Source organism: Dreissena polymorpha, chromosome 6, assembly GCF_020536995.1.
Source record: "Dreissena polymorpha isolate Duluth1 chromosome 6, UMN_Dpol_1.0, whole genome shotgun sequence".
Lineage (NCBI taxonomy): Eukaryota > Metazoa > Mollusca > Bivalvia > Myida > Dreissenidae > Dreissena > Dreissena polymorpha.
The window spans coordinates 86923168-86949129 of NC_068360.1; the positions used below are offsets into that span (position 1 = coordinate 86923168).

Here is a 25962-nt window from a genome sequence, read left to right on the forward strand (position 1 = left end):
TCTCCCGACTCAATTGCGTTTCTATCATTAAGACCGGGGTGTATACAACTTGCTTGGGGTAGTCATGAGTCGATGTTTAACGAGAGAAACGGCATCAAGAAATAACGGATTACATTTGGTGCACACACTGACCTGAAAGTCGTAATTTATATTAAATGTTTTGATTGTGATTTCCTAACATTTGTGTCAGCAAGTAAAAAATTACTTTAAAGCGGAAAAAATACTTGTTTGATTTATTATTTAACTTAACCATTTATGGAAATATAGTTTAAAAATCGCAAGTTGATTGTTTACATAAAAAACAAGTTTTAAAGTAGTAAGTTTACAATGGCGACTAGAAGACTAAGCGATTCAAACCGAGATGATAAAGGAGACTTTATTGGAGAATTTTCTGTCTCACAGTCTTGTGAACCATGTATGAAATGTAACGAGTTCAAAACTGCAACGATTTTCTGTCAGGAGTGTGATGAGTATCTGTGTGATAGTTGCACAAATCCACATAACATGTACAAACCTGGCAGGCATGACATTGTCAGAATTAAGGAGAGAAAATCAGTTCGGGTTTTGCAGGCCAAGAAAAACATGAAGACATGTCACGAGCATGGTAAGATAATAGTTTTTCTGACAGGGTCATCCTAAGCCCTGCTCAACCGTTTGTATGGTCAAGCACAAGAGATTCGACAGCGTAAAACACTCAATTATTACACGATTAACGGTTAGGTCCTCAGGGTCCTCAGGGACTAATAGTCTGTTTCTTACCTCTTAAACAGCCTTTTCACCCTGTCCGTGTTTTGACTGGAACTCATGACATGTCTAGGAGAAATGCAAAGAAAGTAACGTTATTACATCGTTGACCCCAACGGTAGAAGCATTTCGACAATTGATGATGATGATGATTATGATGTTGGTGATGATGATGATAATGATGGTGATAATGATGATTATGATGATGATTTGGATGAAAATCGATAATTATTATGTTATTTTTTATAATAATATTAATAATTCTAAATTGTTCCGTTAACAATTTACATTATATGAACGAATTTAATAATTACTATAGTGGAACCCATTCCCATTTAAAATGTGACACTTCTACCAAATTCATTACCTCAGAAATATTGTAGCAAGCTGTTGACAAAGGTAAAATGAACATGAATAGTAACATGTTAAAAAGTATGTTGTTTATTTTTAGTTAGTGCTGGATACATTCAACATTTCGAGAAAAAACTATTACAGGGACATATCGACGGTATTTACCTATATAAAGAAGAAATCATTTAATAAGTTATTTTTTTTTTTTTTTTTTTTTTTTTTTTTTTTTCATTTTTTTTTTTTAATACAATATCATACATACAATGTAAACATGTATATGATCATTCAACATAGTGATTGTACAAAGCAATAAAGTTCAAACATGTTATACAAGATATGCTTATATATATTTTTTAGAGAGAAAAGAAAAGAACAACAGAGGAATAGTTGTGAAAAATGATGAGTTGTATAAAGTCGGAAGAAAGCATGCTGGACTTGTGTGTTTTGTTGTATATTCACAATGATCTTGTCAGATTGACAAAAATAAATAAATAAACATAACTGTTTTAGAGAGATAAGCTAACATTATAGTGAATGTATATAAGTGGACAAAACATTATGAGAATTTAATCCGATTCCATTTTTGTTCAAAGATTTGTAATGAGTCATTACTGAGGGCTATTTCTTTCTCAATCTGGATTTTTAGTTTAAGACTATGGACAAAACAATTAAAATTTGGTACTAGTTTTTTGTACTTCATGTTTAAGATAAAATATTTCATCAATATGACCATAAAATTCACAATATTATTACAGTCTATTGATTTCAATGAGTTAATTCCGAAACTTATATTTAAGAAAGATAGTTTAACGTTTAGTTGATGTTGTTCAAGAAAAGATATTAATTGATTCCAAATAGGCTGGATGTGTTTGCACTCCCAAAAAAGATGTTCTATAGTTTCAATGTTTTCACTGCAGAAGTCACACAGATTTGAGTTAGATAATTTGCATTTAAAGAGATATTTATTTGTAGCTATAATTCTTTGGATGTATTTATATTGAAAATTTCTCAGTGTGCTTTCAATAGTTGCTTTATATGGCATGGTAAATATGTGTTTCCAATTAAGTTCATTTTCTCCAAAAAGGACTTGCCATTTATTTTGGATTTTGGAGTTTTCTGTAGGGTTTTTAATTTGTAGTGTGTAAAATATTTTATTTGTTTTGTTTTTTCTTCCAAGTATGTTTTCTACAAATGTTGTTTGAGTACATGGTGTATTATTTGTATTGATTTCAGATTTAATATGTATGGGTATGCTTTTGATTAGTGTGTAGTATTTCAGAAAATTATTTGAAGGTATTCCGTATATGTAGCATATATTATCAAAAGAGTAGAAATCCTTAATTCTGTAGTCATATAATTGGTCGACATATTTAATGCTTCGTTCAAACCAGTCTTTATAGAAAAACGTCTTATTGTTTGAAGTTATGTCTTTATTGTTCCATAAAATTGTTTTACTGCTGGGTTGGGTTTCTAAGTTATGAGTGACATCACTCCACGCTGATAGAACATCAGTCAGAAATATGTTTTCGTTTGCAATTTCATGTAAGATAGTATTGCTGATGTTACATTCAAAGAGTAAGGAGTCACCATATTTTTTTAGGATTTTCTGGTAGAATAGTTTCCATTTACTCGTATTGGTATTATCTAGGTATCTTTTAACCCAGCTGCATTTGATTGCATTCAAGAATGAGTCAATGTTTGTTAATTGGATACCTCCATTTTCTACAGATTGAGTTAACTGAGTTCTTTTTATTTTATCAGGCTTACCGTCCCATATGAAATTAAATATTGCTGATTTTATATCGTTAATAACATCATTTGGTGGATTTGGGAGAACTGTTAATACATATATTAATTTAGGAAGTGCAAACGTTTTCAATACTGTGTTTTTTCCGATTAGTGTAAGTTTACGATGATGCCATGATTTTAAGCAGTTTTTGAAATTCTGTAATTTTAGTAGTATGTTTTTAAGAACTGTATCTTTTTCATTATTTGTGAAAGTAATTCCTAACGTTGTGGCTTCATCGGATGTCCAATTAAATTTCATTTCTTTTTTATATTGGACATTACTTTGTTTTAATTTACCTACTCGTAGCACAGTACATTTACTTTTGTTTAGTTTAAGACCCGATGTCATTCCGTAAAGGGTTAGCGACTCTATTAGGTTATGGAAAGAATCGTAATTGTCATTTAAAAAATAAGTTGCATCGTCGGCAAATAAGGATTGTTTGATTTCTTCGTCAGGTTCTAGTGATATGCCTTGTATGTGTTTATTTGATTGGATGTGATGTGATAGATACTCGATGCAAATAATAAATAGCGATGATGAGAGTGGACATCCTTGGCGAACCCCTCGTTCGATGTTAAAACTGTTTGAAAAGAAGCCATTGTTTATGATTATACTGTTAATATCGGTATAGAATAGTTTGACCCATTGAATGAGACTTTCGCCAAAATTCATATTTTCTAAGCAAGAGAACATAAATGAATGATCAAGCGAATCGAATGCCTTTTCAAAGTCTGCAAAGAATATTAGACCAGGGTTATTTGAATTGTTGAAATAGTTGATGCATTCTTGGATAAGACGAACGTTTTCACCAATGTAGCGTCCTTTTATGAAACCAGATTGAGATTTTGAAATGATTGATGGTAATATTTTTTTAATTCTGTTTGCTATACTTTTAGTTGCAATTTTATAATCATTGTTTAGTAAACTAATCGGGCGCCAGTTTGATAACGATTCTAAGTTTTTTCCAGGTTTTGGAATAAGTGATATAATACCTTGTTTTTGTAGAGTAGTTAAGTTTTCGTTGTTAAATGAATAGTTAAGTGAATTAATTAGATGTGTTTTTATATCATTCCAGAATATTTTATAAAATTCGATTGTGATGCCATCAGATCCTGGGCTTTTGTTATTTTGCATTTCTTTTAGGGCTAATCCACATTCATATTCATTAAGCAATCCGTCGCACAGTTGTTTTTCCTCCTGGTTTAGAGCGTGATGTGTATTTTTAAAAAGGGTGTTATCTTCAACATTTTTTCGTTTATAGAGGGTTTCGAAAAATAAACGTTGTTCTTCTAGTATTTGAGTTCTGTTTGTTATATCTTTGCCATTGACTACTAATTTGTGTACAGTTTTTTGTTCACTTCTACGTTTTTCAATGTTTGCGAAATAGTTTGTGTTTTTTTCATTGTGTTCAACATGCTGTGCACGCGCTCTTAGTATTATTCCATTGAGATGTGTATGATAGATTCCATCTAATATTTGTTTTTTTTATTGTTATTTCATTTTCAATGTCGGTGGTATCATTTGTGTTTGTTTGATGCAATTGTTTTTCAAGTGTTTCAATGGTTTTGATGGTTTCAGTTTCAAGTTTGTGTGTTTCTTTTTGTTTAAATGATGTGTATCTAATTGTTGTATTACGTATATTTCCTTTAAGTTATTTTTAATGTATACATTTATTTCAGGAAATAAAATATGCCGTTCAAGCCGACCCTTTTTAAGCATTCAACGTGTTGCAACGTCCAAAAGATACCTATTTTGTTTTTGGATTCGTCAATAAATATTTCGGATATTATTTTACTCGCTTAACGGACTAGGGTAAAAAGGAATATCAATTTTTGAACAGTTGTATTACTCACTGTAACTTTTTACAAGACTGCTTATCAGCACTCTCTTGTTATCAACATTTATGTTGATGGCGTCATGGAAAAAAATATCCATCTCTGAAATCAGAAACATAACAATGATTTAAACCAATCATATGCATTTAAACTGAACTGGTGTTATTTTATTCAGAAAGCGTCTCCAGTAAAAACTTTTCGATCATATACTTGTTCAAAGGCGACATTTCCTGATTATTATTTATGACAGGCCGTACAACTTTTCATTCATCTTCATTTATGTAGATTCAATATATTAAAATACCAAATTGGCCTGGGTTGTCGATCGGGTGGACGAAAAGGTGACTGGTCGCTTTTGCTAGACAATTATACATATATCTCTCCAAGCATATCCTATTATCTTTAGAAAACGCAAGAACATTTGAATAATAAATACACACTTCTATTTCCAATGAACATACGTTTTGAAGGTACTACTAATGCCTGCATCTTATTAAGTCTGTATCTGTCTGTAAATTAACCGAGCTCCACATTGATTTACCTATACACATAAACATGTGAAAACAATATGACTTTGTTTAAAGTGTTTGAAAACGAAAAAAAGGTAATTTATACTATATTGTTTACCTTCCCTAATTGATGCTGGTAGAACGGCTGACAGTGGCAGCATGGTAGTGCAAGCGTTAACAAAACCTTGCAAACCGCTCTCGGACGCCACAAATGGTAGGAATCTCTTTGAAGCTGAAATGTTACTACTGCACATCATACTTTTATTCATGGAATACATTTAAGCAACTTTATTGCAATATATAAACTTATAACACAGGCCAACAAATAAACGTTGATAAGAGAAATCCTTTTAAAACGAATGCACTTCAATTTGACAAGTTTGAACATTCTTCTGTTTAATAGTTCGTTGCATTAATTTTAAATTATGGAACGTATGATTAACATTGAAACATATTTCCACAATCAGCAACGACACTGATTACGTTGACACTGTCTACAGATATTGTGACAAACAGATACATTATAATCTTAACAATGTTGTAAATATGGAACCTTATAAAAAACTGATAAAATAATTAAATACCAATTTATAAATTCTACACTGCCATATCCGGCAAATATATATTTCTTAAAATGTACTCTCACCTTTTAAAGTTATACTAATAGCAAATTCAAAAAATCTTGGGTGTGTTTTCTAAATGGTCAATAAAAACATCTGCAATTTAATGCATCTCGAATTATGATTATGATAATTTTTTGTTTGCATACTATATTCAAAAGTAACTTGTTCATTAGATGTATGCAAAAATGACAGGAACTCATGGGACCATGTCAACAATATGAACCCGGTTACATCGACATATGGACTTACCGATGTACTTAACTTGAGGATACACATCCCGCTTTGTGGGCTTGGGTCGATACAACAGCACGACATTCGGGTCGTATGAACGGATCCATCCCAAAACCTAATAAAACAGTTCACTTTAAATAACATTTTTTTTAACTGAAAAGCAGTAATAAATAACACATGTTATTAGTTTGTATACATTGATTTAATTTAATTCCATTTTTACACTGTTTTAATTGTCATTCAGGTCATGTCTTTAATTCCGAAGCAATATATAGTTACGCTCGTTTGGTAATTGTCGGCTTGGGTACTACGTACCCCGGGTACTCTTATGTATACTTACAGGTACAGCGGGTACGGTAAATATACTTAAACGTACCCCTAACTATAATTACATCACTAGTTCAGATAATATCTGAGCGTCACTTACTTTGTAGAGATGTATTTTGTGTGTGTTTCAAATAATTAAAACAACAATACCCGCCTTTAAATCATCTTCCACGATTTTTCGCAAGACATGTCCAGTTCTCTACAAAACATGAACAATAATTATAAAGATTTGTTGTGGAATATTAAGGAATGTGTGCATGCTATTTAATTTGGACATTATTTTAAAAGTCTAATTATTTTGTATTTGTATTTATTAATACCGGTGATAACACTACATACCACGGGGCATCGATTATACATCACGGTGATAACAATACACACCACTGTACATCGATTATACATCACGGTGATAACAATACACACCACTGGACATCGATTATACACCGAGGTGATAACAAAACACACCACGGGACATCGATTATACATCACGATGATAACAATACACACCACTGGACATCGATTTTACATCACGGTGATAACAATACACACCACTGGACATCGATTATACATCACGGTGATAACAATACACACCACGGGACATCGATTATACATCACGGTGATAACAATACACACCACTGGACATCGATTATACATCACGGTGATAACAATACACACCACGGGACATCGATTATACACCCCGTTGATAACAATACACACCACGGTACATCGATTATACAACCTGGTGGTAACAACACACGCCACGGGACATCAATTATACACCCCAATGATAACAATACACATCACGGAAAATCAATTATACATCCTGGTGATAACAATACACACCACGGGACATCAAATATACACCCCTGTGATAACAACTTACATAACGGGACATCAATTATTCACACCAGGGATAACAAAACACACCACGAGACATCAATTATACACCACGGTGATGTCACATTATAGTTAGAAATTGTAGGTGGAATATGTGGGTTTACCTCATGTAAGAAATATTGAAAATTTTATCAGGGGGCCAGTTAACATGACAGTCACAAAATGCACATATAAGCTTATCGATGAGGGAGACATCGTCTTCATTCGGAAGCCGCCGTCTTCCATCGACTGCATGTTACCATCTACAACCAGATGTCAATACTCTCCAACCGGACGTCTCATCTCTTCACCCAGACGCCACATCGCCTCCAGCAAAGATCTCAAAAATGTACACTATTCGTATTGGATTTCCCAAATCAGTGACGCATTCCACTTCATTGTGATTGACATTGGCTATTTAAATATTCCGACGTTTTATTATTTCAGCAGAAACATTCGTTAAAAATTTCATTAACAATTTGCAGATTTTCATCATATATATGTTTTAGTCACTGATGTCTTCATGTTTGCGTGTTTGATTTTTTTCATCGTATGTGTTAATATGTTTTCGTTTACTTCCATACTTAAATTCTTAAAGATTTTTCTGTATCCTAAAATACATAAAAATCAAATTGAGAGGATAAGTTGTGTCAACTATTCTATTCTTTAATCTCTCCCTCATCGATAAGCTTATATGTGCAATTTGTGACTGACATGTTTACTGGCCCTTTTGATAAAATTTTCAATATTTCTTACATGAGGTAAACCCACATATTATCACAGGGGTGATAAATAATCTGAGTGCTAATATAACAAATTCCATTTACTATAAATATGTAAATAGAAGGCCCGTTTATCATTTCATGTAATTGACCCTATAAGATTTGCCAATGCGATACAAGTTAAGGAGAAAAACAGCGCTCCTGACATCGTTGGCGTGGTTTGCCTGCAGCAACATGCGTTCATAACGCATTTGAGATCGTGATCAGATCTTAACGCCCCGATAAAAAAAGAAGAATATGTCATCGACATACAGATATCTTTGACGACGATGTATCCGTCGAGGATAAGATGACGTATCAGACGACTTCAATTAGGATCCAACATTGTCGACATTGATCCAAATTGTGAACCAGCATCAGTACCATACAACGAGTGGACTGTTAATGGACATTTCACGCGTCGTCGAAATTGATTTTAAAGATACGTTGATATGAAAGGACTTGATGATGAAAAATCGCGCGTACTTTGTACATATATTAGGTGAAAATTTTATCGTCTATGAACTTGTATATATATATGTGTGTTACCTTAATTACGTGTACATAAACAATAATTATAATACTACAGTCATGAACGCAGTCATTCTTCAGAACTCTATATAATAAACGTTTGAAGTATTCTAAATCGTGCAACAACCGAGGACCAACAGCTTCTCCGACTGACAATCATCGTCTTCATTCGGAAGCCGCCGTCTTCCATCGACTGCATGTTACCATCTACAACCAGATGTCACATACTCTCCAACCGGACGTCTCATCTCTTCATCCAGACGCCACATCGCCTCCAACAAAGATGTCAACAATGGACACTATTCGTATTGGATTTCCCAATTCAGTGACGCATTCCACTTCATTGTGATTGACATTGACTATTTAAATATTCCGACGTTTTATTATTTGAGCAGAAACATTCGTTAAAAATTTCATTAACAATTTGCAGATTTTCATCATATATATTTTAGTAACTGATGTTTTCATGTTTGCGTGTTTGATTTTTTTCATCGTATGTGTTAATATGTTTTCGTTTACTTTCATACTTAAATTCTTAAAGATATTTCTGTATCCCAAAATACATTAAAATCAAATTGAGAGGATAAGTTGTGTCACATTATAAGCTTATCGATGAGGAAGAGATTAAAGAATAGTATAGTTGACACAAGGCCGGGTATGTTTGTATTGGTCAAGCAACGCATAGACTGACCAATGGGATTCTTAGTAATCCAGCCAACCGGCTTATTTAGAATACTGACCAATAGGATTCATAACTGAGTTCCACGGGGCAAATTTTAGAGGGAAATAGTTAGTTAGCGTTTAGACCTAGAAGTGTGCAGATAGGAAAAAGACACAATCATGTAGCAATCACAACGTATTTGTACATGTGTATAACCGAAATATTAGTTAAGTCTGACATTAAATTGGACTAGAAACTGATATATGGTGTTGTTGAATATTTTATCCCACATTATGCAGAGAAATTAACATTAATAGAGAGGGACGGACTTGTCCCATGCGTGACACGAGAAAATGGTAGTTAATGCAAATCTCGTCATCTTGGCAATACGCGCATGACGAGATATCGAATGATAGGCTACACACCGGTAATTTAAGAGTAATGAACATTGCTAGTAACTGTGTGTCGTGACAGTGATAACAATACACACCATGGGACCATGGGACATCGATTATACACCCCCGTGATAACACTACATGCCACGGTAATCAAATATACACACCAGTGATAACAACACACGCCACGGGATATCAATTATACAATTATACAATTATACAAGACGGTGATAATAGTACACACAATGCGACATCAAATACACACCCCGGTGATAACACTACACACCTTACGACATCAACTATACACTCTGGTGATAACAATACACACTATGAGACATCGATTATACACCCCGGTGTTAACACTACTCGCCACGGTAATCATATACACCTCTGTGATAACAACACACCCCACGGGACATCATTCATACACGCCGGTGATAACAATACACACAATGGGACATCAAATATAAACCCCGGTGATAACACTGCACACCTCGGGACATCAATTATACACTCCGGTGATAACAAAACAAACCATGAGACAACAATTATAGACCCCGGTGATAACAAAACAGACCACGGGACATCAATTATACACTCCGGTGATAACAATACACGCCACGTGATATCAGTAATACATCCCGGTGATAACAATACACACAACAAGACATCAAATATACACCACGGTGATAACACTACACACCACGGTCATCATTTATAAACCCAGTGATAATAATACACACCATGGGCCATCGATTTAACACCCTACACGCCACGGGACATCACTTATACAGCCGGTGATAACAATACACACCATAAGAAGTCGATTATACACCGATGTGATAACAATACGAATCACGGGACATCAATTATACACCCCGGTTATAACACTAAACGACATTGGGCATCAATTATACACACCGGTGATAACACAACACGCAACGGGACATCAATATTACACCCCGGTGATACCACTATACTTTGTGGGGCATCAATTTTACATCCCGGTGATAACAATACACACCAAGGAACATCAATTTTACACCCCGGTGATAACAATACAAACCACGGGGCATCGATTATACGGCCCGGTGATAACAATTGATTTGAGTGCTGCCTTCGATACAGTCGATCATGACATTCTACTAGACGTGTTGCAAAAACAATATGGTGCATGTGGCACGGCACTAAACTGGATAGACTCGTATCTTCGTCCAAGAAGCTGTCGCATAAGTGTTAATTCAGCTTTATCGGCGGCACGTTCTTTGGAGTGTAGTGTCCCCCAGGGTAGTTGTCTTGGTCCATGGCTCTACCTGACGTACGCTGGAACACTGTTTGATGTCGTTCCTCCCTCCATCACAGTCTACGGTTTTGCAGACGACCACACCGCAAACAAGCGATTCAAACCTACATCTTCTTCTGTTGAAAGAACTGCCATTCAAGAACTTGAAAAGTGCACTCGTTATTAACAACTGGATGAACGAGAATAAACTGAAAATGAACGCATCAAAAACGGAATTCATCATGTTCGGTAGTAGACCCCAATTAAATAAATGTCAATCTAAAGAAATAGATATTGCTGGTGACACTGTTAAAGCAGAAAAATGCATACGGTATTTGGGTGCATATTTAGACGAAACACTAAATTTTAAAGAACACATCAAAATTAAGTGCCGTACAGCCATGTACAACTATACCTTAAAATCAAAAACATAAGGAAATACTTAACAAAAGAAGCAACAGAAATACTCGTTTTGTCTTTGGTAATATCCCATCTGGATTATTGTAATCTCATCTTGTATGGAACAGCTCAATGCGAAAAAAACAAAATGCAACGTATCCAAAACATGTGTGCCAAATTGGTACTCGGCCGACAGAAATATGACAGTTCAAAAGATGCCTTGTATGAACTACACTGGCTACCAGTAAAGGCTAGGATAACATTCAAATTACTGAACTTCATGTATAATTGTTTTGTTGGTAACGCTCCAAAATACCTTACAGAACTTTTAAAAGAAAAAGTACCAGCACGTAACCTACGATCTACCGTCTCGTATGACGGATGTTATGATGTGAAACGCACAAAGAGAAAAACTTTCATGGACAGGAGTTTCGGAGTTGTTGGTTCGAAACTGTGGAATGACCTTCCATCAAGAATCCGGACTTCCGCATCAATAAACATTTTCAAAAGGAATTTGAAAACATTTCTCTTCAAAGACATTTACAACCTATTTTAATTTGAATACCTGTGATTAAAAAAAAAATAATTAAAAAAAAATAATTATTGTACAAGTGACTGGTAACCAAGAATCATTAGGGCTTCTTTGCTCAATGATTGAGTTACATCAACCAGCTGTCTTTTAGTCATGCTTAGGCCTTCTACCTGTGTCTTATAGTCACACTGTAATATTAACCTTCAAGTTGTGTCTTGTAGTCACACTTGGTCAGTCTATTTGTGACTTGTAGTCACGATAGTTCAAATAAGGTTTAAACCCAAAAGAAGTGTCCTTAAGTATGACAGGTGACCGGTAGCTGTGGGATCCGACAGCCATAGTGCAGAAATATCCTTTTACGTATCCTTTTAGTTAATGAAATACAGTGTCTTTATGTTGCCAAATATTTGCTCATATTATCCTTATAGTTATTGTTTTAACTCTAGTTATATCAATTTATAACATACTATTTTACTTTTACTGTGTTTTAATAGTGTAGCCGGTATTGTTTTATTGCTTAAGTTCCTTACAGCATTATTATTGATATCACACATTTTAAGATCATTAATCCTTTAATTAATGCTGCATAATATTATCAATACCTCTTATGTTTTATCAATTTTATGTACATATATATGTTTTGTACAACGCCATTGAATATAATTATATAAATAGGCGTTTCATCAAATTAGCAAGTTTCAAGTTTCAAGTTTCAACAATACAAATCACGGGGCATCGATTATACACCCCGATGACAACAATACAAACCACGGGGCATCGATAATACAACCCGGTGATAACAATACAAACCACGGGGTATCGATTATACACCCCGGTGATAACAATACAAACCTCGGGGCATCGATTATACGGCCCGGTGATAACAATACAAACCACGGGGCATCGAGTATACTGCCCGGTGATAATAATACAAACCACGGGGCATCGATTATACAACCCGGTGATAACAATACAAACCACGGGTCATCAATTATACGGCCCGGTGATAGCAATACAAACCACAGGGCATCGATTATACGGCCCGGTGATAACAATACAAACCACGGGGCATCGATTATACGACCCGGTGATAATAAAACAAACCACAGGGCGTCGATTTTACGACCCGGTGACAACAATACAAACTACGGGGCATCGATTATAAGGCCCGCTGATAACAATACAAACCGCGGAGCATCGATTATACGACCCGGTGATAACAATAAAAACCACGGGGCATCGTTTATACATCCCGGTGATAACAATAAAAACCATGGGGCATCAATTATACGACCCGGTGATAACAATACAAACCACGGGGCATCGATTATATGGCCAGGTGATAACAAAACAAACCAGGGGGCATCGATTATACGGCCCGGTGATAGCAATACAAACCACGTGGCATCGATAATATGGCTCGGTGATAACAATACAAACCACGGGACATCGATTATACGGCCCGGTGATAACAATACAAACCACGGGGCATCGACTATACACCCCGGTGATGAGAATACAAACCACGGGGCATCAATTATACACCCCCGTGATAACAATAAACACCATGGGGCATCGATTATACACCCCGGTGATAACAATAAAAAGCACGGGGCATCGATTATACACCCGGTGATAACAATAAAAACCACGGGGCATCGACTATACACCCCGGTGATAACAATACAGGTGATTACAATACAAACCATGCTTATGTGAACAACAGCAACATTTTAAGGCACGCAGCTAGAGTATAAATTGTTTGGATCTAATATATATTTAAGTTAAAATAAATGTGATTGACACGCTGTGAACTTAATTACATGATTTGTTTCATTTAGTGTTAGTTTCGCGTTTTACTATGTGTGTTTATTTAAATCTTACCGGGTGAGGTAACTTGAAAGCAAAGCGTGCAATGGTAACAGAGGTCAAAAGGACGCAGTACCGGTCGCAAACTACTATTAAAGTTTGGTTTATATATATATATATATATATATATATATATATATATATATATATATATATATATATATATATATATAAAGGTATCTTAAAACAATTAACTAAGAATAAACATCGTTGTGTAATGTTATCATGTGTGTAAAATTGAAATGCCATACAAAAAACAATATAACGCAGGTTGAGATGCATAAATATTTATTTTAAATCAGTATTTTCAATTCAGATTATATTAATACAAATTTAGTACGATGTAGCCATCAACAATTCAGTGCAATTCGACCTTTTGCACATGCGCATTAGGGACGGTGATTATCCCGGTGCATAGATCGTAAATAAAAGTATTCTATATCTCCATTTATGCCGGGGTGTATACAACTTGCTTGAGGTAGTCAGAAGTCGATGTTTAACAAGCGACACGGCATCAATGAGAGATTTATGGATTACATTTGGTACACAATCTGACATGAAAATCGTTATTTATATTTAATATTTTATTGTGATTTCCGAACATTTGTATCAGATAGTATAACGTTACTTTAAAGCGGAAAAAACACTTGTTTGATTTATTATCTAACTTAACCATCGGATCCGTTATCTAAATCGGAAGTTGATTGTTTACATCAAAAGAGGAAGTTTTAAAGTAGAAAGTTTACAATGGCGACTAGAAGACTAAGTGATTCAAACGGAGACAATGCAGGAGACTTTATTGGAGATTTTTCTGTCTCACAGTCTTGTGAACCATGTATGAAATGTAACGAGTCAAAAACTGCAACGATTTTCTGCCAGGAGTGTAAGGAGTATCTGTGTGATACTTGCAAAAATCCACATACCGTGTACATACCTGGCAGGCATGACATTGTCAGAATTAAGGAGAGAAAATCAGTTCGGGTTTTGCAGGCCAAGAAAAACATGAAGACAAATCAAGAGCATGGTAAGATAATAGAGTTGTTCTGTCAGGGTCATCTTAAGCCTTTCTCAAGCACAAGAGATTCGATAGGGTAAAAACTCAATTATTGCACGATTTACGGTTAAGCTACCCAGGGTCTTCAGGGATCAATAGTCCAATAGTTTCTTATCTTTTTAACAGCCTTTTCACTCTGACCGTATTTTGACTGGAACTCATGACATTTCTAAGAGAAATGGAAAGAAAGTAACGTTAACATCGTTGACCCCAACGGTAGCAGCATTTTGACAATGGATGATGATGATGATGATTATGATGATGTTGGTGGTGATGATGATGGGGATGTTGATGGTGATTATTATGATGAGGATTTGGATACAAATGGATAATGATAAAATTATTTCCTTTTGTAATAATAATCATAATTCTAAATTGTTCCGTTAATAATCCGCATTATATTGAAAGATTATTATTATAGTGGAACCCATCCCCATTTGCTTATCACCCAAACAAACGCCGGTAAACCTTGAGCTTCTCGCGTCTGTGGATATCAAACAGACTGGAAATGATAAGGATGGACCTTTCCTCGATGGTCTTGACTTCCTACCAGACGGGAGACTGGTAGCCGTGGATAGCTTGAATAGCAAATGTATCATTATGGATGACAGTCTTGAGATACAAACAACGCCGTACAAGTTGAATTCAGCCCCTAATGACGTTGTATGTTTGTCTCAGGGTGAGCTGGCAGTTACGATGAGTGATAAGACAGTGTTACTCCTGTCCATGAGTCCCGGAAATGTCATCCGTCTTACCAAGAAGATAAAAACATCCACCTATGTCGACTCCATATGCTGCATGACCCCAACAGACATGGTTGTGGGTACATTCAATCATTCAAGTCCAGCGAGAATGATTACACATTCTGGTGTAGAGTCTGACTTTGATCACGTGCTGTTTCAAAAGAAGACGTACAGACGTGATGATAGCAAGTGCACGTATGTCCCTTTAAAGAACACGTTGGTACTGACTGACAGGTCCGCTCACACTGTTTACCTGTACGACACCGTGAAGGGCACGTCTAAAGTAGTAACTGATGACAACATACGGCGACCACGTAGTGCCTGCGTCGGGCCGGGTGACACGGTGCTGGTGTGCAGTGAAGCGAAGAACTCCGTCGTACACCTAACCGTGGAAGGTGATATACTAGGTACCTTCCCACTGGATATGCAGGGGCCGTGGGCCATTTGTATGAATAATAATGGCACGAGGCTGGCTGTGTCCAACAGAAACAAGAAAATTCAGTTGTTTAAGATATCAACGGCAATGACTTAGGTGACAAGTAAGCTGTTATCCGTGTGATAATGCTTTCTTCACACATATTAAATATAAACTTCTTTTTTGTTCATGTTTAATTAATGCGACATACTTTTCCGATGAAATAAAATGAAAGATTTATCAAGATTAAATGAAACTTAAATTGTTTAAAAGAAGATCCAAATGTGCAACCATAAAATATGACTTTGCAAATATAATAATCGCATATACGATTTATGATACAACTCACTTTATATTTGTTTAAACGTTCATGCATTCTGAGATAAAAAGTTATGACTTCTGTCATTTATTTGTTTGACTGCTTAGTCATGAGTTCGATAACTACTCTTGTATGCCTTTTTGCTAATTACTAGTATCTTGTTTTATATTAATTACATTTAAATTAATATAAATATATTTTAGTGAATGTATGTATTTTTTATGTAAAATTACATCGCAATAGGGATCCAGTTTTTTAAACCAGAGTCCATTTAATAAAGTCTTACTAAACCCGTAAACTTGTGCAGGTAATCCAAATTGTACATCCGTTATCTTAGTCGGAAAGTATTGTTTTGACGTGTCGGAAGGGGCATCCTATTAAAAACAGCCTCAGAAATGACAGCATGAATGATATGTTTAATCTTTATTAAAATGTGATTAATTTTATTAGTGTTATTATCAAAATAAACTTTAAAACATTTTGTTTCGATATTATTTATAAACAAAATATAAACCTTTTGTAGTATTTTAGCATTATATTAAAACAGCAACATGCAACTGACACTTGCAATGTTCATAGGAAAATACTGAAGTAAAAGTGGGACTCCCAAAATTGCTCCAGCTTTGCCTTTACAGATGGGCTCACCACCCCAAAGCCCCACCCTATCCGCTAGGACCCAAATATACCAATTTAAGATCGAATCGCACCATTATATGCGTAATTTTATTTGCAGTTTCAATACATTAATAAAATGTTTAGGGTTATGTAACCTTTAATAGCGGGCACTATCACATGCGCGTGCATCTTTACAGGGCACTATTAAAAATAGCGCCTGCTGACTATGCGCGCGCATCTTTACAGGGCACTATTCAAAATAACGGACCTGTGAAGTTTATATACGCAAAGAAGAAACAAATTTATGTGAGGTATAATATTCTAAGTTATGAGTCGGAATTCAGTTAGTGCCATTTATAATTGTTTCGTTGTAATTATATCAATACATGTTTCTGTATTAAAATTATTGTTGGTGCGGCAATATGGTTTAGCCATGATGAATCATTGATTTATCCGTACCAGTGATGATCAAATAATCATTGTTTGATTAGATTGTAAGTGTATGTTTGTTCAGTTGTTTTTTTGGTTGGATTTCTTGTTCAGTCCATTCATACGTTAAACCTAGCTGCTCAAGTATGGATTTGATTTAATAAGATCAATTTCTTTTGCTGTAAGTTAAATGTTAATCTGCGTCATTGATCAATAATGCGTATGTTATTTTTATGAGCCTATAATTTGTACGTGATATTATTTTAAACAAACATTAAAATATGTGTATTTTACGTGTCACATATAAGGAGTATCGTCGTTCTTCTTCGCCATACGGGGCTAGTAGATTTGTAGATTTGTTAACACATATTTTGCATAAAAAAATTGTATGAATAATCTCTAGTTCTTTTTCTGAATCTTGTCACCAGACTTCAAGAACGGGGGTGACTTATATATACATAAACAAGAAAAAATTGTTCTTAAGTTGGGAATTCATATTGGTTTAAAACAGATAAAAGTCTATTTTTATTAGTTTATTAAAGTCTCATCAGCATATATACAATCACAACATACAATAAAACATAAGCATAAAACAAAATGCTGCCACTCGAAAGTATCGAGTTATAAGAGACTTGAGCATTATATCAACACAAGAATCATAATATAATTAAAGTGAAATGAAAGAGAGCTAACCCCCGAATTCAAATTACAGAAAACTGTAACATGAACTACAGAGTTAGCTCTCTTCCAAAAACCATAACGTTATAAAGTCTCTACTTAAATCTGGATATCAGTTAAAATATCAGTTAAACAGCTTTTTACAATCTTAGAGTTATGAGACTAAGTCACACATGGCACAGTATCTTTTGATTGCCCCCACTGACCTCACCTTAACATTTTCCATAAGAAATTAACCATACAATACTGAAAGAGAAAATAAAGCACTGTCTTACATAGTCATATATCGCCTATGGTCAGCCAATCTACGAACTGGTCAGTGGTGACACACAAACAAAGGGATAAAACATTAATTATCAAATTTAAAAGGTAATGTTAAATCATTTATACAATAAAATTCTTAAGCGTTAAAACAGTTTTCATTCTAGGTCGGAAATGACAATAACACCATTTTATTAATAATATCTGAATGACGTTTCAGTTCATAAGTATACTAGATATGATAACAAAACAAAAACAAACACTCACAAAATTTAACAGGGATTTGGTAGATGCACTAAAAACTTTAAATTTAAGAGTGACTGAGTCAACTTGAAAGGTGTGTACTCATCTCCCACCTAGAACATTAATTAACATTACAGCACACTAAGAGAAATACTTATATATGTATTTGCTACTTATACAGAATATTATAGCGAAGGTGAAGAATATTGTAACTGGTTTTGGTTGTAAGTTTAATAATATCATTGTTGGAGAGAATATAAACTTATCCTCATCACCTAGATTCACATATTCTGGTATCAGACTACTTGCTTTCTCCACCAATGGATATCTAATATGTTCATATGCGTTGCATGTAAGTAACATGTTTTTCACATTCAACTGCAGTTTTACATATTGGACAAATTCTTCTATCAACAGAAATATTTTCATATCTACCAGTTTCAAGCTTTATTGGTGCTACTCCAATTCTGAATTTAGCTTGTGCAGACTTATGCTTACGGGGTAAAAATATTTTACAATAGTGCTCTGTTTTGTATTCGTTTTTCAACGATTTATTCTTTTAAGTTTAACTCTCCATTCATCAACATACATTGACATTGATTTAAGAAGAACTTTTTCACAAAATGACTTTGACGATACTGTTACACAGTTACGTGCAAATTCTACTCAGTCTTACTTTTCCATATATGTATTAACCATGAATGGCCAATTCTTGCATCTAGTGTTACTTTTCATTAAACATGCAGAAAAAACCTAATAATTGAGTAATTAAATAGTAATTAAATTGAATGCGTTTTAATTCCCTTTTATTATTGTTTAATTTGAGTTACAATGCTATGACGTTAAATTTTATTTAAACTTAAATGTATTATGAATATTGCTGGGTCAAGTGTGAGGTTGAGCGCTCTATAACCAGGTTTAAACCCCCAATGCTTTGCATTGACCGTTCCAAGGCGGTGACCACAGCTTTATTCATATTTTGTGTTTATGTTGGTTTGTTTTGTGCTGTATTGTGCTGTTTTGTACTGTTTTGGCAATCGGTCACTTGCCTTAAATAAAGGACCAACTAATTGTTTTTAATGAAAATTCAATACTGCTCCAGCAGCTGGAGTTTCACTTCTTTATATTGACTCAGTTAACATCCATTCTAATAAATCTATGCCACAGTAGGCATACAGATCTCCACTGTTTAACATGTGGTGGTTGCCATGCTAACTCTCTATATAGAACTGCCGTAGGTGTATACCGTCCTACCCCAAGATAGTAACGCATTGCCCTATTCTGTATGGCATCTATGCAGGAAAAGGACCTGTTACCCCAAATAGTAGCACCATAAGATATGACTCGCCAAACCATTGAATTGTACAGCTTAATAAAAAACCTCATATGGCATGGATCCCAATGATTTAGATTTGGAAATAATTAACCCCAATGCTCTACCTGCACTCTGAGCTAAACAATTAACAGTCTTATAATAATCTAGAAACTCATCAAGTAACACCCACAGGTAGGTATAGTGTTCAACTATTTTAAGGCTATGCTCACCACATGTAAAATCAAATGAAGTTCTACATACAGATTGAGGCCTAAATGGGCAATGTTGCTTTTCATAGGGTTGAGTATCATAGAGTTTGATGTACACCAGTTTGCTAACACATTTAAAAGAAGTTCAAGATCATTTTCAGATTCAGCAATGAGTACAATATCATCTGCATATAGTAATATGGAGATCTTATCATTATCTATGTCAATTCCTTTTCCAACCGCTTAAATTCCATCTACTAGATCATTTATGAACAGACTAAACAGTAAAGGTGATAACGAACAGCCCTTTTTGAGTCCACAGTTTACATCGAACCATTCCGTTGTAAGACCATTTATTCTTACACAAGACAAGACTGAATTTTACAAAGACTGTATTGCATGTGACATATTACCCTCAACACTTTTACTATGTAATTTGTTCCACAAAAGTGATCTGTCAATAGAATATACGCCTTACGATAATCTATGAGTGCACAAAATGTTGCTAATAATTTTTCTTTCTAGTTTCTATGATATAAGTTAAATATGACACATAATCAATTGTTCGGCGACCTTTTCTGACACCATTTTGCTCGTCTCAGAGTATATCATTTGATTCTGCCCATTTTGACAAACGGTCATTTAGTATTGTACATTGTATCTTATACATGGTGCAAGACAATGATAAACCCCTCTATGGCATCGGATCTCTCGGATCAACAGGACTTGATTTTGGAATGGGGCTTATTATTATCTTACTCCATTCTGATGGAATAATTCCCTTGAAAAACAAATATACAAAATATAAAGAAAAGATACAGAACAGTCATTTTTCAATATTCCCATAGGTATATTATCACAACCCTAGGCTTTTCCATTTTTAGCCTGATTGACTGCTTTAAAAACTTCTTCAACATATACATTATTGTTTAAAATCTCTGTATCACCATTCAAATGATTAACATTAAATAAATCATTGTCAATGCTTATGCTACTCACCTTATTACCGGTAGGTCTATAAAGAAGATGGCTGAAATCATTCTTTCATTTTTCAAGAACAATATTGACATCAAGTTTCCTGTCATAACTTCCATTGGTATGCGCTTACTCCTTGATTGTGAAACCCCTACCCTGCCAATGGTTTTCCAGAATTCAGTCTGGTTATTTTTGCAATCTGACAGTAACCCATTTCTTGCACTGTATGCGGTTTCCCGAAAAAGGTGTGTTTACAAGCCTCTTTGTCATTCCACATTTGCAAAAATGAAAAAGGCCTCCAGAGTAAACTGTTCTCGGGGAGACGCCATATGGCAGAAGTAGCACATGTCAAAACACGGTCGGACCAGTCCACGAGCGCTTCATCGGCTTTTTGAGAAGCTTGCAGGAACTTAGCACGACTATTCTTTGACAATTCCTTAGCCCCGAATCGGCCTTCTTACTACCGCAGTATTGATCTGAATAAAAAGTTTTCCCCCATTTGAGAGGAAATAGCAAAAACGTCTAAAGCTTTGCCGTCTAGGCTCACATTAAGATAGTCCCGACTTTTTCATCAGTCCACTTACTTACTCTCAACTAGCTGGCATTTTTGTTTAAAAGCTTGCCAACTTCTCTTCCAATCAAAGCTTTTAGGCCACCGCTTAGGTTAACAATTCTGACATCCATGATCAGAGAACTTGCCAGAATCGCTTGATCAGTCACTCAATTAATATCTAGACTTAAATTTTCATGAGTGGTACCTAGGTGACGCACTACATTTGGAGTAGTGTTTCCTATGTAGCCTAAATGACCTGGACCGAGAAACTGAACAGTCACTTGACGTACCTCTACTTGACAAATATTGGTGTATGCGCCCATGTTACCTATATTTGTTATCTGTCGTGACCTATCACGTGACCGGTCATATGACCTAGAGCGTGAAGGAGAGTCATTGCGCATAGTGCGCATGTGACTTCTTGTGAATGAGTGTTCTTGAACTTTTTATCACGGTGCCTTAAACCACGACCTTTCAGCTCCACCTTACTTTTGGAAACAGCTCGACCTTTATGTGTCTCACTGTGAGAAGAATCATGAGATAGAGAACACGACAGAGATTTGGCAAGAACTAGTTACATCTCTGTCTGAGTGCTCCCTTTTGACTTCATGATGTTTCGTGCGAATATATGATTCATTTGTTTTATGCCTCGCATACTCGTTCTTTTCAGTGCCCACGTAAGGCTGATTAATGTTTGGTTTATTTTGGGGTTACTAAAGTTTTGCCATTAAGAACTTTCAGGGCGTTGCTATCTATTACTTGTCATTCATGAATTTGGGATATCTGGTAGAAAGATATGTTGCCCCGTGATATCCCCTATTGCGGAATATGAATGATTTACTTTCGAGTACATTTCTGTAAGCTGATTCGGCCTTGAGACCGCTCGAGGCCGCTTCTTGCTTGTGGGAGCACTCACAATATCCCGGTAACCAGGAACCATCTTCAGCATACCCAGACAATCCTCTTCTACTGTTTGAAATTGAACTTCAGCAAGCTGCACATTAGGAGTTAGGTCAAACATGCCGAAAACAGCTTCAGTGACAGGGCCATCAAATACAATTATAAACTGCATCTCGTGAGCGAAAAACGTACCTCGTCGCCAATGAAGTGATCATAAAGTGACGTAAAGGAAAAACTTACTAGCGCACAGGTCCCAAGCAAAGGTCAAGACAAAACGGTCTTGGTCGTTACACCACAGATACGTGCACACATCAAAACACAGTGTATGAACCGGACAAGCATAACAAACTCCGAATTCAGGACATAACATCAGCACCTTTGGAACAGGAGATGACAAACATGGAGATTTGTCAACAGCACGGAAGGAAAATATAATTTTTCTGCCAGGGTCATTTTAAGCTCTGCTGCACTGAATGCAAGATCAAACACAATAGATGCGATAGCGTAAACATTGTAGCTGGTGCAACCGCTGACAAATGGGCATAACTTTACCCCTAAATAGAATCACTGTTTACATTTGAATCCGATGCTGACGGTATAATTGCCGAGTGTAAGCATTCAGATACTGGCTTGAATGAGTCAATTGCACATATGTCTTCAGAGGTAGATATAATAAGAGATCGTTTAATAAAAATATGCTGTGTCGTTGTAGAACACTACACACCCACCCAACAGTACATCTATTCGAAAAAAAAAATTTAACTTTTAAAATATCAATGAACTGAGTAATATTAAAATTGCATCAACACTAACAGTGTCTAACGGTGTCTTTTCATAAAGAGCTGGCTACTCTTTTTGAGATGGGTAACGCACATAAACCTGAGTTATGATGGCGCCCTGACAGGTATTATATTGGACATGAACATAACAGTTGGTCATATTTAACGTGGGTATATGCCAAAATCATGGTTATAATCGTGGACTAATTGCCCTCATCCTATCAGATGGCAACATTGAGTATGTTGTCAACATCGACTCCGAAATCGTATTATATCGTAACAGATTTCATTAATTTTTATACACGCGTTTAAGCAGTTCTAGTAGTTCTGTAATATGACAATATAATGTAGATTCTTGAGTCAGATCGGCGTGAAATCGTAGTATGATATATCCAGAAAATCATAATGGCCAATCACCCTGGATCTTCTCGTGTCTGTGGATCTACCAAAGACTGAAGATGATGTGAACAAACCTTACCTTACTGGACTGGACTTCTCACCTGGTTGTCGTGGATGGCTTGAATTGTAAATGTTTCATATTGGCTGACCGACTGCATACATTAGGAACGCCTTACAAGTTCAACACATACTTATTAGACGTTGTATGTTTGCCTCGTGTGAGCTGGCAGTAATGACAAGATATAAGGCAGTCTGTTTCATGTCCGTGAGCCATGACAATATCATCGGCGTATCAGGAAGATACACACATTCACCTCTGTCTTATCCATATGCTGAATGACCCCAACATTAAAAAACATGTTTTGGAGTAAATACGGTTTTTCACCTGCAGTGAAAACGATAACGCAGGCCGGTGTATTTCATGAAAAATCTAGTTTCTCATGAGAACCTAGGTTATCAAGCGTAAACTAAGGTTTTCAAATGAGAACCTAGGTTCTCATGAAAACCTAGGTTCTCATGAGAAACCTGGTTTCTTGGGATTTCATAAACCTAGTTTCTCATGAGAACCTTGGTTCTCAAGGGAACCTAGGTTCTCCTGAAAAACCTGGTTTCTTGGGATTTCATAAACCTAGTTTCTCATGAGAACCTAGGTTCCCATGAGAACCTAGGTTCTCATGAGAAACCGAGTTTCTTGGGATTATGCGTCGAACCGCTTGCCATAATTAACCTCCAGTTGTCTCCCATTGCTTGGGACACGCTGGCGGCATATGTGTAGAATGAAAAGCAATAGACGTGAAACAGTGAATGTTACTCCCCAAAAACATTTTTTTAACAATGTTCAGACAATGCTAAGTAATATTCAACGATTCTTGTAGGAAACTTCTCGAGGAATGAAATTGGTATAGTAATCGGTCGACATTGGTCTGAACACGTTATTTAAAAATTAAACAGTTTATGAAATACATCTTTAATTGTAAATATTATTTTGAGACGACTAAACATTGAAACAAATTCAGATCAATCATTACACAATACATTGCTACAGCATTAAATGAGTTTCAGATATTCAGTTCCCTTGTTCGGGCCTCAAACGACTGTACGGTACAGTTTTCTATTTTAAGTATGTCTGTGATCTAGTAAGCAAACACTATGGTATAAATAGAAGTTTTATCTCTATTGATAATGTGTAATAATGTATTATTCAATTGTAAGATATTGGCAACACTGCAAGAAAAACGTATGCACTAAACACTTTGCAAACATATTTCAATAACTTGAGATATCTGCAAAAATAAAGTTCTTAACGGCGTGTTTACATTCTGTCGAGCCCGTGTGTAATCATATGTGAACCCCATTGATCCTGCGCCCTGAATAATATGTGTCCGGTATTCCAAACGAGCAAGTTTACGTCGTCCGACGCGTAATTCTGAAAACCTAGGTTCTCATATGCGTTGAACCGCTTGCCATACCCTATGACTTGCAGTCCGAGTATCTGGCATTCTGCGATGCGTTACCGGAAAGCTTTTGTCACTTCCGACGTCTCCATCTGGAAGCCCGCTTCTTAAAAAAAAGCAACATATATTAGCAGTCCAGTTGCCATAAGAAAGCAGTTGAGAGACACGTGACGCTGCTTTGCAGGCATTGAAGCCGTCGGTGGAAATCATATGTAGTGCACATTCCAAAATGAACGAAAATAACCAGCAAATGCTTCATATTTTTTTACGTAGCATTCGGTACCCTTAGCGCCAAGGTTTGGCTCGGTTGGGCCATGATGCACTGCAGAGCAATTTTTACTGCAGCTATGGATACTACATGGCGATGTGGACACATCCGTTTATGCAGAAATCGTAGAAATTCGATACGTTCCTCCCATTGATAAGTTGCTGAAGATGATCTTGTCTATCATCCTTAAGCTGCAGCTGCAAATTTTACGACACTGTGAGTTACCTGATCGGAACGAAACGGGTTCTAGTTGGATGGGAATGCGTCGCATCTAAGATTGCACCTATGTATATGTTGCGTTCCATATATTAAAATGTTTTCCAATGATAAGTATATTCCACCAAGTGGATTTACTGTGGTGTAATATGTGCATTTCTTTTCTTTTGTTCCACTGAATGTAATTATCATAAAAATCTAGGTTGAAACCCACCGTACCCAGCCAAGGGTTATTCCGGGTAAGTACTGTATTTATTCACTTGTCAACACTGTTTTCTGATTCACGCAACATATCCTATGACAACATACGCAATTTCTAGGGAATGCACACTTTAAAAAATAACAGTTCAATCTATTACAAATTCAATTACTGTTGTGGAATCAACTAACATAGTTGTTTAAATAAACAGTTAAAAAAAGTG

At 35.6% G+C, this 25962-nt stretch overlaps 3 protein-coding genes and 1 long non-coding RNA gene across 4 annotated transcripts in view; 3 read left to right on the forward strand and 1 right to left on the reverse strand.

The window, feature by feature from the left end:
* The window catches only part of LOC127836643 (uncharacterized), a 318189-nt gene extending 301462 nt beyond the window's left edge, over positions 1-16727 (forward strand). The window contains exon 3 of the mRNA XM_052363325.1: positions 16045-16727. The gene's annotated coding sequence lies outside the window, so the exon portion shown is untranslated. The remainder of the gene's footprint in view (positions 1-16044) is intronic.
* Positions 1-25962, forward strand: part of LOC127835872 (uncharacterized) — a 385246-nt gene that overhangs the window by 284199 nt on the left and 75085 nt on the right. The gene's annotated exons all lie outside the window — the stretch shown is intronic.
* Positions 705-5488, reverse strand: LOC127836652 (uncharacterized). Its single transcript, XR_008028858.1, has 3 exons — positions 5347-5488; positions 4738-4821; positions 705-813 (listed from the first exon to the last, which is right to left on the reverse strand). It is a non-coding gene; the product is annotated as an uncharacterized LOC127836652 (long non-coding RNA).
* LOC127836640 (uncharacterized) lies at positions 14120-16727 on the forward strand. Its single transcript, XM_052363319.1, has 2 exons — positions 14120-14739; positions 15191-16727. Exons 1-2 carry the CDS (start codon positions 14463-14465, stop codon positions 16042-16044), a joined length of 1131 nt encoding a protein of 376 aa, XP_052219279.1. The 5' UTR covers positions 14120-14462; the 3' UTR covers positions 16045-16727.